The sequence below is a fragment of the Epinephelus lanceolatus genome, chromosome 7, assembly GCF_041903045.1.
Source record: "Epinephelus lanceolatus isolate andai-2023 chromosome 7, ASM4190304v1, whole genome shotgun sequence".
Classification (NCBI taxonomy): Eukaryota; Metazoa; Chordata; class Actinopteri; order Perciformes; family Serranidae; genus Epinephelus; species Epinephelus lanceolatus.
The window spans coordinates 38,277,303-38,294,278 of NC_135740.1; the positions used below are offsets into that span (position 1 = coordinate 38,277,303).

At 43.2% G+C, this 16,976-nt stretch overlaps 1 protein-coding gene across 22 annotated transcripts in view; it reads left to right on the forward strand.

Annotated features, from left to right (window-relative positions):
• Positions 1 to 16,976, forward strand: part of rapgef2b (Rap guanine nucleotide exchange factor 2b) — a 151,511-nt gene that overhangs the window by 118,292 nt on the left and 16,243 nt on the right. For 15 of the 22 annotated variants that reach the window (XM_033632782.2, XM_078169508.1, XM_033632789.2 and 12 more), the window contains 12 exons: positions 4,689 to 4,866; positions 7,649 to 7,785; positions 8,655 to 8,813; positions 10,311 to 10,463; positions 10,614 to 10,778; positions 11,016 to 11,123; positions 11,230 to 11,433; positions 12,830 to 12,938; positions 13,384 to 13,660; positions 14,986 to 15,143; positions 15,889 to 15,903; positions 16,359 to 16,599. In XM_033632782.2, the coding sequence (XP_033488673.2) occupies positions 4,689 to 4,866; positions 7,649 to 7,785; positions 8,655 to 8,813; positions 10,311 to 10,463; positions 10,614 to 10,778; positions 11,016 to 11,123; positions 11,230 to 11,433; positions 12,830 to 12,938; positions 13,384 to 13,660; positions 14,986 to 15,143; positions 15,889 to 15,903; positions 16,359 to 16,599 (1,904 nt within the window). The remainder of the gene's footprint in view (positions 1 to 4,688; positions 4,867 to 7,648; positions 7,786 to 8,654; positions 8,814 to 10,310; positions 10,464 to 10,613; positions 10,779 to 11,015; positions 11,124 to 11,229; positions 11,434 to 12,829; positions 12,939 to 13,383; positions 13,661 to 14,985; positions 15,144 to 15,888; positions 15,904 to 16,358; positions 16,600 to 16,976) is intronic. The other 7 variants (XM_033632783.2, XM_078169513.1, XM_078169511.1 and 4 more) reach the window with 1 other exon arrangement.

The following is a 16,976-nucleotide window of genomic DNA, read 5'->3' on the forward strand; positions in this document are numbered from 1 at the left end:
TACAATCAGTGTTTCCTCTATAATCGTAGAAGTGACACAATCAGTTTTTAAACATGTGCTAAGCAGTGGATCTAATTCATGCTGATGTAAATCGTAAATGGACTGCACTTGTATAGCGCCTCTCTAGTCATCCGACCACTCAGAGCGCTTTTTACATTGTGAGTCTCATTCACCCATTCACACACACATTCCTACACTGGAGGCCGAGGCTATCATACAAGGTTCCACCTGCTACTCAGTTTTTAACACACTTGCACACCAATGGAACATCCATCGGGAGCAATTTGGGGGTCAGTATCATGCTCGAGGATACTTCAACATTCAGACTGGAGGAGCCAGGGATCGAGCGGCTGATCTTCCAATTAGTGGATGACCTGCTCTACCTCCTGAGCCACAGGAGTAGCTCATAGCCGGTGGTAGAATGTAGAGAAATTTTTAAGTGTTAAAATGAAGGGCCGATTTTTGTGACATCCGCCAGGCTAAAGCAGTCAACTGCAGGTAAACACTGTCAGGTATGCGAGCTGTTTTTCCAGTGCACTAGTCCTCACAGTCCCACGTTAATACTGCTTGAATTAGAGCTGAAACAATTAGTTGATTGATAGGAAATTAATCTGCAACTATTTTGATAATCCATTAATACTTTGAGTCCTTTTTGAAGCAAAAATGCCAATAATTTGCTGGGTTGCATGCCCAGAGTTAGAAGATTTGCATTTTGCTTTTCCTTTGTTGTTAATAAAAGTAAACTGAATATTTTTGAGTTTCGGACTGTTACGCCGGATTTCCACTGGATGCGTGTCTGTTGAGGAACGGCAGCGCAGGTTATCCGCTGCGTGCTCCGCCGTCCGTCAATACCCACCGGCTGCGTTTGCTGTGCAGTGCAGCTCCGCCAGGAGACATCTCGGTGCACTGCCATGATTAATATCTCCTCATCCATGGTGTTCACGGGGTGAAATGACGTCTGAAAACCTCTGACCTGTTGACTTCAGGCCTGCCTCTGCCCATTATGTAGTTTTTAAGATGTAGTGCAGGGAAATATGATCCGCCATGAACACTATGTACTTTATTTTGAAAATTAACCGGATGTTTTATTGTGTTTCTGTGCACGACTTCCTGCCCCGCACGATCTGCTCTGTGCTGAATTGCTGCGTTGTGCTCCGGCGTCCGGCAAAAATAGAAGTCCTGCGTATCTGTTGCGGAGTGCCGGAGCTGAGACGGAACCGGAACGCAGCACAGCCGCAGCTAGAATGGAATCCTATCGGCTCCGCTGCCGTGCCGGAGCGCAGACGCAACCAACATGCATCTGGTGGAAATTGGCCTTTAGGCAGATGAAATCAGCTGTTTGAAGATGTCACTTTTGACTCTGGGAAATAGTAGTAGCCATTTTATAGACAAAAGGTTACAGTCCAGTTTCAATTCAATCACAGTTAGCTTGCCAAGAGAAAGCTCTTACGGCCCAGACACACCAAACTGTTATCAAAGAACTAGTGTCGACACAGGCTGACGGTTGTGTCAACTCACATTTCTTGTGTCACCTCACATTTCCTGTGTCTCGGTCAAAAAGTTGCACCTGACACACTGCAGAGACTTCAGCCATCAGCCAACTAGTGCGTCTGTGTAAGAGGAAATAACTTCTTTTACCAGCAGGTGGCAGTAGTCTCACAACATTCAGAAAGAGGAAATCAGAGGACCTACAAGAAAGAATTGAAGAGGCTAGCTAGCCGTTTACATTAACAACTCTATGTTTAAAGAACAAAGGATATTTACCATGCCCTAACGAACAGTGCAAACTCTTACAAAACGTCGCTCACTAGCTAAAAAACACCCCTTACCTAGTACAATAAGTTTGTTTTGATGTCATGCTTTCTTGACTTTGTCGTTTGTTTACTTTCCTCACTTCCGTTTTTTTCTCTTGCACTGAGTTGAACTGCTAATCTGAGTGATTTCTCTCACCAACGAGCTCTGCAACTAATTCAACATGCTGAACCAGCCAAACAGCAGCAGACTAGGGCGGACTAGCGCCAACAGCTTGGTGTGCCAGGGCCCTAAAAGCTTCTGGAAACCATGCAGTTTATTTCTACTTGCACCACCTGTCACTGGTTGGATAAATATGTCTTTGGATTGTTATTTGTTTAAAAAAAAAATTGTTCGTAGTTTGATTTGAATAATTTTTGGAGGCCCGAAGAAGTAACACGATCCAGTAATATATAAAATACCATTTTATTTTGTAGAAATATTTCTGTTTCCCTCTGCTGGCCTCTCAGATTTATCTTCAGCCTGCTCGGGGTTACTGCTGCACAACCTCTGTAATGAGGATGAAGTACCAGTTTTTAACCAGCTGTTAAATAAAGGAGATGGTTCGTCTTTTACTTTGTCAGCCAGTCCAGGGTTGAACTGCTTCTACACACGAGCCCCCCTGTCTAACTGTCAGACCACTCACGCTCAGTGCACAAAATTAAAATATATGAGCATTAAAAATGAAGAAAAGGATTAAAACTCATGTTACTGTCCTGGGGTACCCGACGTGACTCTCCAAACTGTTTGTTTTATGCAACATTACTTCTTTATCGTTAGCTAAAGTTGCACCCTGCAGGTTTTAGAATCAATAATGTGGCGCAGTAGATCACGAGCGATGTTTGTGGTCTTCGTTGGGGGTGTTGTTTGAATAAATGGATCAGGGGAGGTCTGGTTCTTCACACTTGAGACCACAGGGAGTTGATGGTAAACGAAACGTGGTGTTAGCTTTTAATTTTAGAGCTGCGGAGCAGATAGGGGTGCAGATTGTTGAGATGGGAAGCATTGAATAGTTTTACCACCGGCCCGCCCTGCTGCTCTAATCTCCACAGCCTCCTTTGGCCTCGACAATTGAAGCACCCCGCCAAGAGTCCCACATCACTCTCACGTCACCGGCAACATGGCGCACTGTTTTGTGTCTGAATAAATCATGAAATTGGTCCTTCAGAAGGACTTTGAAAGCATTGATCCAAGAATAGCCCTGATGAAATATTAACAACACCTGACTTGCCCACTGACTCGTAATGCTTACTGCACATTAATGGATTTTTGATGCATAGATGACACGAAAACGAGCCTGTGTGCCCAAATACAAAGGCAAGACTTTAACAAGCCAAATCTCAGTTTGGTGTGTTAAGTGTTGCCTGTTAAAATAAGATGAAATCTCTGTGTTGTCTATAAAAGAATATGCATCCTCGCTTCTCTTTTGCTGATTTATGTTTGTTCCCTAACACGTCTGCTGCTGATGACGAGTGTGGTGAACCTGTCTACTGTGTCCTCTGTCCATCTGTAGAAAATGGGCAATGAATATGCAACTGTCTGTGGTTTCAGGACAAAGAGAGCTCAGGGAATTATCTTCGTTTATGTAAGAAGTCCTTCAATTTTCAATCCTGAAAAGTTTGTTACACAGCCATCGACACCAGATTTATTTGAGTGCATTTACACTTCTTATTGATCTATTTCATTTTATCATAAGACAAACTGCACCACTTGTAATGCATATTGCTCCTTACTCAATCTGTGACTGTCAAAAGGCCTCACTCATACACCCAGATCATCGGCCCTGCCCACCAGGGTGTGTGCGCCGGTGACGCCCAAATGGCCACTCAGACACTGGCCTGAATCATTAATGAGCCTTTTGCACATGGCGTTTGAGGAGAAATGACATAGGGTTTCTGTGAGAGACCAGGCATGAGGACTCTGAGCCTTGAAAAATTAAAAGCAGACTGACAGTCTGGGAGGTGAAGATGCGTCTAGCTCTGGGATTTTGCGGACAGTTTGCAAAGGCAACCTTTCCTTCTCTATCTATTAAGAAGCTTGAGGTTTGGCACCGTATTGAGGTAAGAAGGGTCGGGGGGAGTTTCACTGTGGCGGGGGAGCAGCGCTGATGCTTTGTAGTCCTTTTTCTCCATGAGAAGGTTTCATGTTGTGTGAGCGTGAACCAGGCGCTGTGGCCCTTCTGTCATTTATAGAAATATTTCCTTTGATGATAGCAGAGGGACTCTGTTAGTATCACTCCTGCACAAGTAATTGCATTACTTTCGCTTCTCATCTCGGTTCATTTTCCTCATCTCCGCACATATTTCATCTCGTGCTTTCAAAGAACAGGATCTGGCTTCGAGGCAGGCGGTGGAGTTTGCTGAGGGGGAGAGGAGAGGAAAGTTGGGAGTTAATTAGCTTGTTACTATGCATAGAAGACTGTTTGGTATGCAGTGTTGACGCCTGTCTTTCTTTTACTGTACTGAATACCTCTAATCCATTTTATTAAATGGGTCAAATCTGCACAATGGTGTTTTTTTATTTTGCTTTTGTTTGGGAACACAGTGTGTCGCAGCTGATGTTTGTACTGTAAAACGATTTCAGCAGTGTGTGTGTGTGCGCAACTTCTGTCTCTGTATCCTTACTATGCTGGATTTTACATAAACTGTTTATGAGTTGACTCTGTCTGAGTTTTGAGAGATGAACATGAATTTGGTCACCGGCTTTTCAGGCCTGTAGCTGACAATCTGAAGCATTGTTTGTAATGAGCATGCAGGTAGGTGTGTCTGTGTCAAGCTCAAAGACGTGGCTCTAGATGGACATCTGAACTTTGACTTTTTGGGAAGGACACACCACGTCCCTCACCTTGTTGAGCTCCAACAGCAGATGTCTGACTCATATCTGTTTACTCTCTGCAGGCCACAGAAAACGAACCAGGTGACATGGACCTGAGCGGCTTGCCAGAGACCGCCGTTGACTCCGAGGAGGACGACGATGAGGAGGACATCGAGCGAGCGTCGGACCCCCTCATGAGCCGGGACATCGTGCGGGACTGCCTGGAGAAGGACCCCATGGACAGGACCGACGACGACATAGGTGAGCATCCAGTGTTGTGCTCTGTGAATGTGCAGCAGTGTCTCAGTGCAGCGTATGAACAATTCTGTTGTAAAAAAAAGTTATTTCACCATGCAGTGTTTACTTTAAAAATAACCAATCTATTTTTTGTGCATGCCTGAGATCTTTAGACTTCTTTAGAGGAGGGTTTTCAAAGATATCTGTAAAAAGCACAAGCCGCGTTGTTCCCGGCTGGGACAGTACTCCTCGTCCCAATTTTAGATTAATTCAGCGCAGCATAAAGGCCACACCCTCCTTTCTTATTTAAATCGGTCACAATAAATCTACATTTGTCTGAAGCCTGTTTTGCTTCCCTGCTCTCATTTATGGTGTCGGCTTTCGAGTAATTCTCAAAGCCACATCAGGCTTGCAGTATCATATCCGTTAAAGCTATGACTCAACTCCAATGATAATGATAGGCATGTTTAAAAAAAAAAAAAGAAAGTACACACTCTCAGAGCTTGGCTACAGATGTGGACTGGGGGAGGATGATGCACTGGATGCAGAGAGTGAGTGCCAACCGTTCTCCCCCTCCCCCGTCATTCGCTGATCCCCCCCCCCGCGGTACACCCCTCCCTCTGCCGCCAGCAGGCTTTTCTAGGTCACTCCGGCACATCCTCTCGCCTCACCTCTCCCAGCACATTAAACTTTCAGTGCTTCCGCAGCTTCACACACAACGCTGTTGCCATGCCAAGTACAGGTCAGCCAGAACGCCAGACTGCTGCCGGCCAGCCAGGAGGGGAGAGCTGGGTGGTAGACAGGAAGAGACGGGTATATTCCTTCTCTGGACTTCAGTGTCGGGTGCTGCAGAATGTCTTAGGAGCTACATTGTACACAGCATTTCCCTTGGCGACACACCCAGTCAGATACACCCAATATTTAGGCCATACACTGAATAACAAAACGGCATAATTTCTGCTGCAGCAGTTTTGGTTTCGATGTACCCAGGTTTTAAAATATCCTGCTCTGAAATATCTGCCACAGGAGAAGTAGGAAAAAAACATTCCATATATGCTGCTTAAACAAAAGAAATGAGAATAAAAGAATAGCAACATGTCTTTTAAGAATCAGTGCCCCGGTTGCTTTGCAAAACCTGAATGCCCACACTTAGTACTGAAGTATCTGTCCCTGTGTCCCTGCTCACAATGAAGTCTGGTATTTTAATAATTGATTCATCGTGATAGTCAGCAAAAATGCCAAATATTTGATAGTTCCAGCTTTATGAATTTGAGAATTGGCTTCTTTTCTTCGTCATATGTGATAATGGACTGAATATCTTTGAGTTTTGAAGTATTTGTTGAATAAAAGAAGACATTTGGACTTTTTTTTTTTTCTATTTTCTGATTCATGTTAATGGATAATGAAAGTAATTGTCAGTTGCAGCCTCAAATGCTTTGAGTTATACAGAGGAACTTTCATATAACTTAAGCCCCTTTCGGTATGGTACCTTTGGAACCAAAAGTAATCCTTCAGACATGGTACCTAGATCCTAGGTCCTCTTAACGTTTCCACCGCACACAGTACTCCTTCATGTGGGCGGGGTTGTTGTCACTCACTGCTCCGTCCAGCACTCACTGTATTTCCCGCTTTATCAGTCTGCACCTCATATATCGTCCACAGAACGAGCACGTCGACATTTTCAGAACAAAATAAAACAGGCTGCAGTGAGAGTCTCTTTCCATCGGATATTTAAAGATGTGCATTTCGTCCTTCTCAGGCAAGCTCGGGGGTTTAGTGTTGCCAGAGCCCACGGGAATGGTGCTTGAAGATCAACTAATTACTAGAAATGTATGTCATCCAGGAGAGACAATAAAAACTAAAGTAATGGTCAAAGTTGTTACAGTGAAATTAAAGGTGTGTTGATGGATTCACATCGTCACCTCACACATTGAGTAACATTACAAGTAAACATTCCACTGTAAAAGTTGCCGGCAGTCGGCCCAGTGAATTAAATTATTTTTTCTCCGACTCCAGCTGCTGTAAGAGGCAGCAAAACATCCTTTCATTTTATAGTCATAGTTTGCTAATATATGTAAAACTCTCTGTGATATGAACAGTGGTTACATGAGCCTCAAAACCAGCCTCAACTCAGCCCTGAGCAGAGTGACCTCTACTGACCAATCAGACTGCAGTGTTCACAGTTCCACCTTTTAGTACCAGATCTGTGTGCTAGGTACCCCAACAGAGGGGGGACCAAACATGGGGACGGCACGGAACGGTTCCATTGGTACCATCCATAACTTTTCACAGTTGAAACCAAAAAAAGGGTTCTGAACCGTACCGTACTGTTTGTTTGAAACAGGGCTTTTCTGCGTAGCTAGATAACTCCAGATGATTCCGAAAATGTGCTTTTTGTAACTTTCATGGACTCCCCCTTTAAACTCGATCAGAGTACTAAGTGTGGTTTCAGTTTCAGTGCCTGGAATGAACTTCTTAAACTCGCGCAGAGGTCACTGAGTGAAGTGTCAGCAATTATTCTTGGCTCGCCTTGAAAGTTTATATCAATGGAATTGATATTTGGCTTCATGTTCTCCAGATAATGATTCCTCTGTTGGCCGTTCACTGTGGCAATGATCCGTTCCGATGCTCAGCCTCCAGCTCGTGCCTTTTTGGCTGGAAGTGAGGGCAAATGTGCAGGCCTGCCAAGAGCGCTGCTGCCTGTCCTCTTTCTCTCCTCTGGGTGTCAAGACTCTGTTTGCTCTTTTTTTTTTCCCTCAACCTTCTTCCACTTCCTCTGCTGTCTCTCCCCTGTCCCTCTTCACAGAGCAATTACTGGAGTTCATGCATCAACTGCCAGCATTTGCCAACATGACCATGTCAGTGAGGAGGGAACTCTGTGCCGTCATGGTCTTCGCTGTGGTCGAACGCGCCGGCACCATCGTTCTCAATGATGGAGAGGAGGTGTGTGTTGGTGCATATTCACACACTGTCTTGTGACTTTGTCTTGCCTTTAATTATATTTATATATGTGTGTGTGTCTCTCGGGGAACTGAACCTTAGCCTCACCCCTTCACACCAGTGAGTCCTTCGTCTTCCATTTAATGTTTTTTTCTGCTCTATTAAATCTGAATGGCAGACAACCCGTATTTCCAGGCTTTATCTAGGATCCCTTAGGCAACTAAAGCAGGCATCACTTATTCTCTCTCTCTCTGTCTCCCTGGTCAAGGCACGACATGAGTTTCAATGAAGACAATTGTTTTTTTTCTTTCCCAGAATGCACTCTAACAGAGAGCAGACCTTGCCTCGAAGGCCTGGTCACTTTAGTAAATGTCTGGTAAAAGAGAATTCAGGGTTCATTGAGCATATTGTTGCTGTTGGCATAAAAGATGTGAATCTTTGAAATGTCAGCTTTTCAGGAATCCTTGGAAACATCCTTAGTTTTACTTAATCCCTCAAAAGGATTAGAAAAAACATATTTCTTCATTTCATTAAAGCATACATTATTTGTAACAATACTTTGAGTGTATCGCTTCTTCATATTTTGTTGTGTTTTGTCGGGCAGCTGTAATATTTCATGCTGTATCCCTCTGAGGGAAGTTAAAAAACCATCTGTTGGTGCAGAAGTCCCCTTGCAGTTACTGCATATGCTTCTTTTTGATAAATAACTTTGACTCATTAAGGGACACCAGCTGTTGGGGACATTACTTGCCTGAACTTAATTTGATCTACAAAGTTATTCTTGTTTTTTTTTTTCCAATTTGTTTCTTTTCTTTTTGTTCTCTTTTCTTCCTCCAACATCGAACTAACATAACTTTGTGTTCGGGCTCCAGCTGGACTCGTGGTCGGTGATCCTGAATGGTTCGGTGGAGGTGACGTACCCCGAGGGCCGGACAGAGATCCTGTGCATGGGGAACAGTTTTGGCGTGTCACCAACCATGGAGAAGGAATACATGAAGGGCGTGATGAAGACCAAGGTGGACGACTGCCAGGTGAGGATCTTGGTTGGGTTAGCAGGTCCGTTTCTTCCTCATCTCAGTGTGAAAAGCCTGGTACAAACTTGTTATCTCATGATATTAAATCCCACTGTGACCAGCTGCATTCAGACAGTGTTTGCACTCACGTCATTGCAAGCTGCTTGGGGCGATAGCGTCCAATTAAATGTGAGCGAAAACATTTTGAAAGAGAATAGGCCAGTGTATGTTAAGAGCATCACATTATTAGCATGATGTGTTTAATAGGAATGAAGCACTAAACAGGGAAAGCAAAAACACTGAAATGTTTTCAGTCTTTAAATCACCAGGAGCTGAGCTCGGTGGCTGCGATGAGAAAATCTTTGCTCCTTATTAGTGAAAGCCATTTTTTCATAATTTATCAATGGGAATAGTCGTTTAGTTGCTATGCAGAATTTCTTTCAATGGCAATCTCTAAACAGATGATGGCTCTAACTCAGGAGTCAGCAACCTTTACTTTGAAAGGAGCCATTTTTGGCCAAAGGAGATTCAGGTATATTTTATGTATCCAGCAATCCTGGTAGTTAAAATTGCCACTGAAATGCCTTTTAAAAACATCTTTCATGTCATATACAACATACTGTTCCTACCCATCTTACTATATGTACTAATAAGTAATATTTTACTTTAATTTTATTCTATTATCACTTATTTTGCTGTTGTCATGTGAGCTGCTGTGACGCCCACCGGGGACCAGTCGATGACAGTTCTGAGCAGCTTAAATAGCGCATGTTAATATATAAATCTTTTTTGTCAGTTTGGATTTGCCACACATCGTTTCATTGGTTAGATTCTCCACAATTCAATCGTTCAGATCATTTTACGGAAACCGGGAGCACCAAAGTAAAATTCATTCAGATTTACTGGCATGGTAAACAAGAGGGGGAAAAAAAGGTGGAGACTTCCTTCCTCTGAAGCGGTCATACAGTCAGAATGTGTCCATCCTCAATTATTTAAATTCCTTTAGTACGTAAGGGTCCACTGATTAAAAGGATCAAAAGGGTTTTTCATAAAAATTAATCCAAGTTGTGAATATTGCCGGGCTCGCTATCCATCTTTCCCGTGCACCGCCTTTAACCTTCTGCCTGGTGCTGCTGCTCAGTGTTTTTTTTTTTTTTCACCTTACTTTCACTCTTGTAATCTCATTCTAAATCAGCCTGATTATCGCGCAACTGAAACACACACAGGCTTATGTGTTTCCTGGTCAGCGCTGATCACAACTCTACTGATGATAAACAGTTGATGAACAGACCTGGGACCTTTGGTAAAAGAATGGTAACTGACTGTAAAATGTGGATCTGATCCCTTACAGGTCCCAGGTCAGGTCTCGGGTCCTCGAGTAGACTCTTAAAGACCTCTAGATCCAGTAACAGAATTATCATACATGTTTAAAATACTTGTAGCTGTAAAACATATCGGATAAATATATTTGTGTCAGGCCTGCCTCTAAATCTTGTTTTATCCCATCTTGTCCAGTTCGTGTGTATAGCCCAGCAGGACTACTGCTGCATCCTCAACCAGGTGGAGAAGAACATGCAGAAGGTGGAGGAGGAAGGGGAGATCGTTATGGTGAAGGAACACCGTGAACTGGACCGCACCGGTACCAGGAAAGGACACATCGTCATCAAGGTGACAAATCAGCTCTCAGTCAATTTACATTTTACAAAACGAGCAGGGTCACAGAACAGACAGTCAAATGATTACATATTTTAACAGATCTTTTTAGGCCAATCTTGTTGCATGATTTTAAACAAATAACACCGTCGTTTTATACCTCAGGGGACACCGGAGCGTCTCACCATGCACCTGGTGGAGGAACACTCAGTGGTGGATCCCACCTACATCGAGGACTTCCTGTTGACATACAGGACCTTCCTCTCCAGCCCCATGGTCGTGGGCAAGAAGCTTCTGGAGTGGTTCCACGACCCCAGTCTCAGGGACAAGGTACGAGAGTATGATCACTGTGTATCTGCATGAACAGACGAAATAATTCAAATATTAGTCAGAGGCAGAAACTGAAACATGTACTTCTACTCGTGGGGCACTCAAACACCCTTAAGCAGAGATTTCCCCTTAGCTCAAAGACATTTGAGGTCAGGATGTAAACCACATAATACGTGCACTACTAGTGAACCAGAAACTTGTATATTGACCCGTGCTGATCATGTGATGTCACTCCAGGTTACACGGGTAGTCTTGCTGTGGGTAAACAATCACTTCAATGACTTTGAGGGTGACCCTGCCATGACTCACTTTCTGGAGGAGTTTGAAAACAATCTGGAGAAAGAAGTAAGCGTAACAACTCACACATGTATTATTCGCGTGCAAAGTATGTGTCATGTGAATGCCATTTATCGCACTTTCCTCACATCTGTGTCTTTTGTTTTTAATCCAGAAAATGTGTGGGCACCTCAGACTGTTAAATATAGCGTGTGCTGCTAAAGCCAAGCCGCGGTTGGTGACGCTGACCAAGCCGTCCAGGGACTCTCCTCTGGCCTTCAGCCTCCTCGGAGGTCAGGAGAAAGGTTTTCGCATCTTCATTGATGCCGTGGAGCCTGGGAGCAAGGCAGCAGAAGTCGGCCTTAAGCGTGGAGATCAGGTAAGATATCTAACATTTCATATGTGAGACAGCATGCATCGTGTCTGCAGTAAAAAAGTGTCTGCTGATTGTCAAACGTTGGGGTTTCCTTTTGAACTGTAGGAAGGAAAACTGTAAATTCAGCTGCACGTAGCCTTCAAGTTGTACAAGTTTTTTTTGTCTGTAAGCTACAGTAGAAATCGCTTCTGTCACACAGACCAGCACTAGAATTGATCTTTTTTCTCGTGTTGGAACTTCATTTTTGTTGTGAAATTGGTTTTACATTTTGCTCTAACCAGCATTAAAAGGGTTTTTTTAAAGAAGTCTTAAATTGAACTTGCCAGTAGCTGCGGGCGCCCTGTGTTGGCTTTCTCCTCGCAACTCAACTTCTCAACCATTTTCACACTCGGCAGTCTTCGGGGCTTTAAGCAAAGTCACTTAATCCTTGAAACCATCTTGAGAGTGTCTGGATGCGAGTTAAGCCCTCTTGACTCCAAACATCCCCTGCAGCTGTTTCCCCCAAAAGGAAGCGGAGAAGCTGACATCCTTGGAAGCATTCACTCTCTCATACCCGCTCACACCTTCCCAATTTTAACAGCTTCGGTTACGATCATCATTTATGAGGGATCTATCATTTTAGAGCTCCAGTATCAGTCCCATTTCTTTCATCATTGCACCATTAGCAGTAGTTGCCAAGTACTAAACATCTCACTAATCGCAGCTGATCCCAAAACAGACATTTGGTCTTCTAAGTCAGTGTTTCCTGGGCTCACAGCAGCAGAGGATGGCCTGTACGTACATTATAGTCAAAGGTGACTTCCTCTTCCACTAAAGAGGAAGTGGCAGAGGCTGGTTAGCATATCCTGTTTAAATGCAAATATCCGGCCCATATGCAGAGGTTAAGCTGTTAAGACAATTTACAGACGACACGGGCCCCATTAATGTCAAAACCATGTGTTGCACTAAATGTCATGATGTGAAACATGCCAGAGGATCTGCGTTTATTGCCTCTTTGTTCACTGGATGAAATGTGGAGTTCAGAGATCATTCATTACCTGCGACATTTATGTAGATGAGTTCAAGGTTCAACACATTTCTGCGCAAATCCGATATGGCGTGCAGTTTGACATGACAAGGTGGCAACTGAGGCAGAAAAGACACTGAGTAGTTTACCAGCAGGTTTTTCTTGCTCGCTAGAGCAGAAATTTGACTCTTAATCCACTTGCATCACTTTGAATCAGGTAGTCGTAGCTTTAGATGTGGGTTATTGTTATCAGGGAGTGTCCACCTGCCTCAGTACTTTTGTTTTACTGAGACAAAGATAGAAAAGCAGAGTGTCTTGAATTGGGAAGGCACGGAAGTCATGAGCAGTTCTGTAAAATGCATCTAATATATTTCTTCCTTCCTCTCTCTGCAGATCTTGGAGGTCAATGGGCAGAACTTTGAGAATGTCCAGCTCAGCAAAGCCAACGAGATTCTGAAGAACAACACCCACTTGTCCATAACTGTGAAAACAAATCTTTTAGGTAAAGTCGTCATATTTATCAGACAAATCTTGTTAGCAGTTTGAGAGACATAGGGTTGGTGGTGAGGGGTTGTGAGATGATTAACATGAAAGGAAAACAAGAAGAAACTATTTCTGTGACACAGAATTATTCTTATTTTCCTGACTGTTCTAAAAACTTTGCTCTTTTCTTTTAAATTCATGCATGATTTAATAGAAATTCAAGTTTAGAAATACTAAGTCACAACTGTCGGATACGTGCAACCAGCGAAGAGGGTTCGAAAGTTGACTTTGATTCATCTTAAGAGGTCACAAACCAAAAGAGTTGTGATTAAAACCAAGATAGACTCAGGGTCCTGTTATTTACAAAAGAGGGACAATGATAGCCATTACAGTGTTTTCATTTACGAAAAACAATGTGTCTCACCCCTTAACCAAATGTTTGTACCCTCCCTCATTTCATCCAGTGTTTAAAGAGCTGCTAACAAGGCCAGAGCACGACCACGACTTGGACGGTGAGGAAGAACATGACCGAAAGAACGGCGCACCCCACCTTCCAAAGATCGGCGACATCAAGAAGGCCAGCCGCTACTCCATCCCCGACCTGGCGGTGGACGTGGAGCAGGTGATGGGCCTGGAGAAGGTCAGCAAGAAAGCGAAGACCAACACAGTGGGAGGACGCAACAAGCTGAAGAAGATCTTCGACAAGACGCTCACCAGCATCCTGCCTCCTAAACCATACAAGTAATAACATATAATAACATGTGGACAGTAACTCTCATTAGCGAGAGAATAATTATATTAAACTGTAAAAGCTGCACTGATAGCTTTCAGTGTTGACAGTTCTCGCTGGCATTGAGAGGTAAATGTTTGAGGTTTTAAATTTTAATGCCCTATAATCATGTTTGGTTTCAGCAAACTGCTCTCAGCTGATTATTCACCAAACTAGCATGTCTGTGATTATTTATCAGACGGATGCTTAACGCACATGAGAGAGAGAGAAGAATGTGACGACAGTGAGTCAGAGACAGTTTGTGTTTTGCGTGCAAGTTTTGATTAATGCTGTGCCGTGTGCAGAGAGGAAGCAGTGATCCACACATCCCCATCTGATTGTGACTGATTGGGCTGTTTGTCTCCACTTTTCCCAGATTGTTAAATCTCTGAAAGTTTTCTTTTCTCATGACATTACTGCCCTGATTGATTTATGCCAAGCTAACGTACAGTGTCATCGATCAATCAGTGACCTGCTGAGCTGAATCAGACAGATGTTGATGCATCTCATCTCGTTATCAGTGTCAACGAAGGTTTAAACAGTCGCTTCATTAATGAAATATGTGACCTCTGCTGTGTGTGGTCGTGCTGCTCCTCCCAGAAGCTTAATAAGCCTAATATTATATTTAATGGTAAGGCATGGCACCTCCACTGTAAAATGCTGCAGGAAAATGAGCACCCAAGCAGAAATGTGGGTGAGGGTTAGCCTGCACATACCGTAGACATTAACTATGATACACAATAGCTTGCACTACACATTCATTTCGTTTAATTTGTAGAAATATTTCCAAACATTGCTCCTATTTCTGGTCGCCATTTTGCCTGTAATGTCACATCAAGTAAACTTAATTCAGCTGTGCAGATAAATCATTTTTGTTTTGTGGCTCTGTGCAGATATTTAACGGACACTGACGTCCACATCGAGTACTCGTGCCCACCTCTCGCTCTGACACAAGTGCAGCCCACAGCTGAAAATGACTTACTGAGGGAACCGAGGCAAATTACAAGTTAAAAGCATGTTTGTTAATTTTCTCATTTTATTTTAATGATCTAACACCTGGTTGAGCTTTCAGATTGATATTTCTGTTCACTGACCCTAAACTGAACCTGTCATAGCACCAATCACCCAGCACTGGGTGTAAAATGTGGTGTAATTCTTCCAGACTGTAATTAATGGATTGAACAGCCAGAGGCGTCCACAGCTCCCCTCTCATGCCAACACTAATTTCGCCCCCTGCCTTTGGTTGACAGAACTGCCGTCTCACCCCTCCCCAATGCTCTCCCTCTTGTTTCCATAGTGACGTTTGCGTGGGCCAATCGCAGGACGACAGCATTGTGGGGATGAAGCAGTCCAAACAGATCGCACCAGCTCTGCCCGTTAGTGGGAACCTCTCGTCGTCAAACCCGGACCTCCTGCAGTCTCACCACCGCATCCTCGACTTCAACAACCAGCCTGGTGTGTATCAAAGTGCGAGACAGGGAGTTTGTAGCAACAGATCACTTTAAATTTAGTCATAATTTGCAAATAAGATCTAAAAATTATGACTATGACTGTGATTAAAATGAAAAATTTGTTTTTAGAAGTTTGATTTTGTAATATAAAGGAACCTGAAAAGTGATGTGATAGAGTACCATTCCTTTAAGGGGGTAACAGAGAACCTCAAACTGTGCGATGTTATATCATGATACTGGGAGAGACTGTGATACGGTTCATTTTCTGGAAATTCAATTTAGAAACACTCATATAACATGACCTTCAGCAGCAGATGGAGTTTGCCCAGTTGTAGCTATTAAATTATAACTTTCTTTTGGAGCACTTTAAGGTCCTCTTGAACCACACAGACCTTGAGCTGAAATTATTTGTCAACTGCTGTTTACAAGGGCAAGCATGAACTGAACTTGAACTTCATTGATACAGTTTGAAGATAAAATAACCAGATATAGATTCCTGTGTTTGGGCGTAATGCAACACCTGATATAGGGCAACTATTCTGTAAATCCTTGCTGTACAGAAGTCCTGCACATTGGCTGCAATACACTAATACAGCCGGAGATAATGAAGGGATATCTATTTAAACAGTGAGACAGAATTTCTCATCTCACATCATCCAACCCTACCAAGAATTTTGTTACTCTATAACTGAGACACATTTCTATCGTCATTAACTCCTGTCCACCACATGTTGTTTGTGTTCTTCCAGTCCCAGTCATACTGAGTAAGTATCTCCTCTTCCTGTGATCCTGCTTCTCCCGACACAGTCACGTCTTTGTCGATGCTGTCAGACTCACAGACCTTAATCAGCTGCTGTACTGTAGTTTGTACACGTAACATAAACTCAGTTAATCTGCTTGTGGACGCTGATTGAGTAAAGCTAACAGACTGTTGGCCTTTTAATTTTTCCGAGGGCACATGGGTATTGATTTTGTTTGGTTTTTTTTTGGTCGTATGATTGGTGGGGCTGTGTCTCTGATCAAACTAATAAATGATGGGCAATGGGGTTTGCGGGTGACGTCACAAAGATGCTGGTGGAAAGATGGAATGGCTCTTAATAAATCTTGGGAAGCAGCAAACAATCATTGGTGTTATTTGCAAAAGCTTCAGACAACTCACAGTAAAAACGACACTGATAAGAAAACATTAATCCTCACTGTGTGTTCTGTTTGTCCCCAGATATGTCGGACCAGGTATTACGAGTCTTCAAAGCAGACCAGCAGTCTCGATACATCATGATCGGGAAGGACACGACGGCCAAGGAGGTGGTGGCTCAAGCTATCAGGGAGTTTGCCCTGACTGCTGCACCAGAAGCTTATTCTCTGTGTGAAGTATCCGTCACGCCAGAAGGCGTCATCAAACAGAGGCGGTTACCAGATCAGCTGTCTAAACTAGCCGACAGGATTCAACTGAGTGGCAGGTAATTACATCTGTAGTCGGATTTGCCACCTTTTTGTCGTCCAGATTGTTTTCCCTTCCATCCTTATTGTTCTTCACATGAATGTTGATGTTGGAGAATAATTGTGCTCCATTTTTGCCCAGGACTCTGATACAACAGATTTTGAACCTTAAGAGACCGTCCAGGTTACATAAAGGTCAAATAAGAATAAATTAGGGCTGTGGTTACCAATTATTTTCCCTCAAATGATCCTTTAGTCAGTAAAATGGCAGAAACAGCACTTAAATTTATCAGGAACTCAAAGTGAAGGTTCTAAATTGCTTCTTTTGTGCAGCTAACACTCAAAAATCAAATTGTTTTCATTTTTACAATGATGTTAAATAGAGACAAAAGCTAAA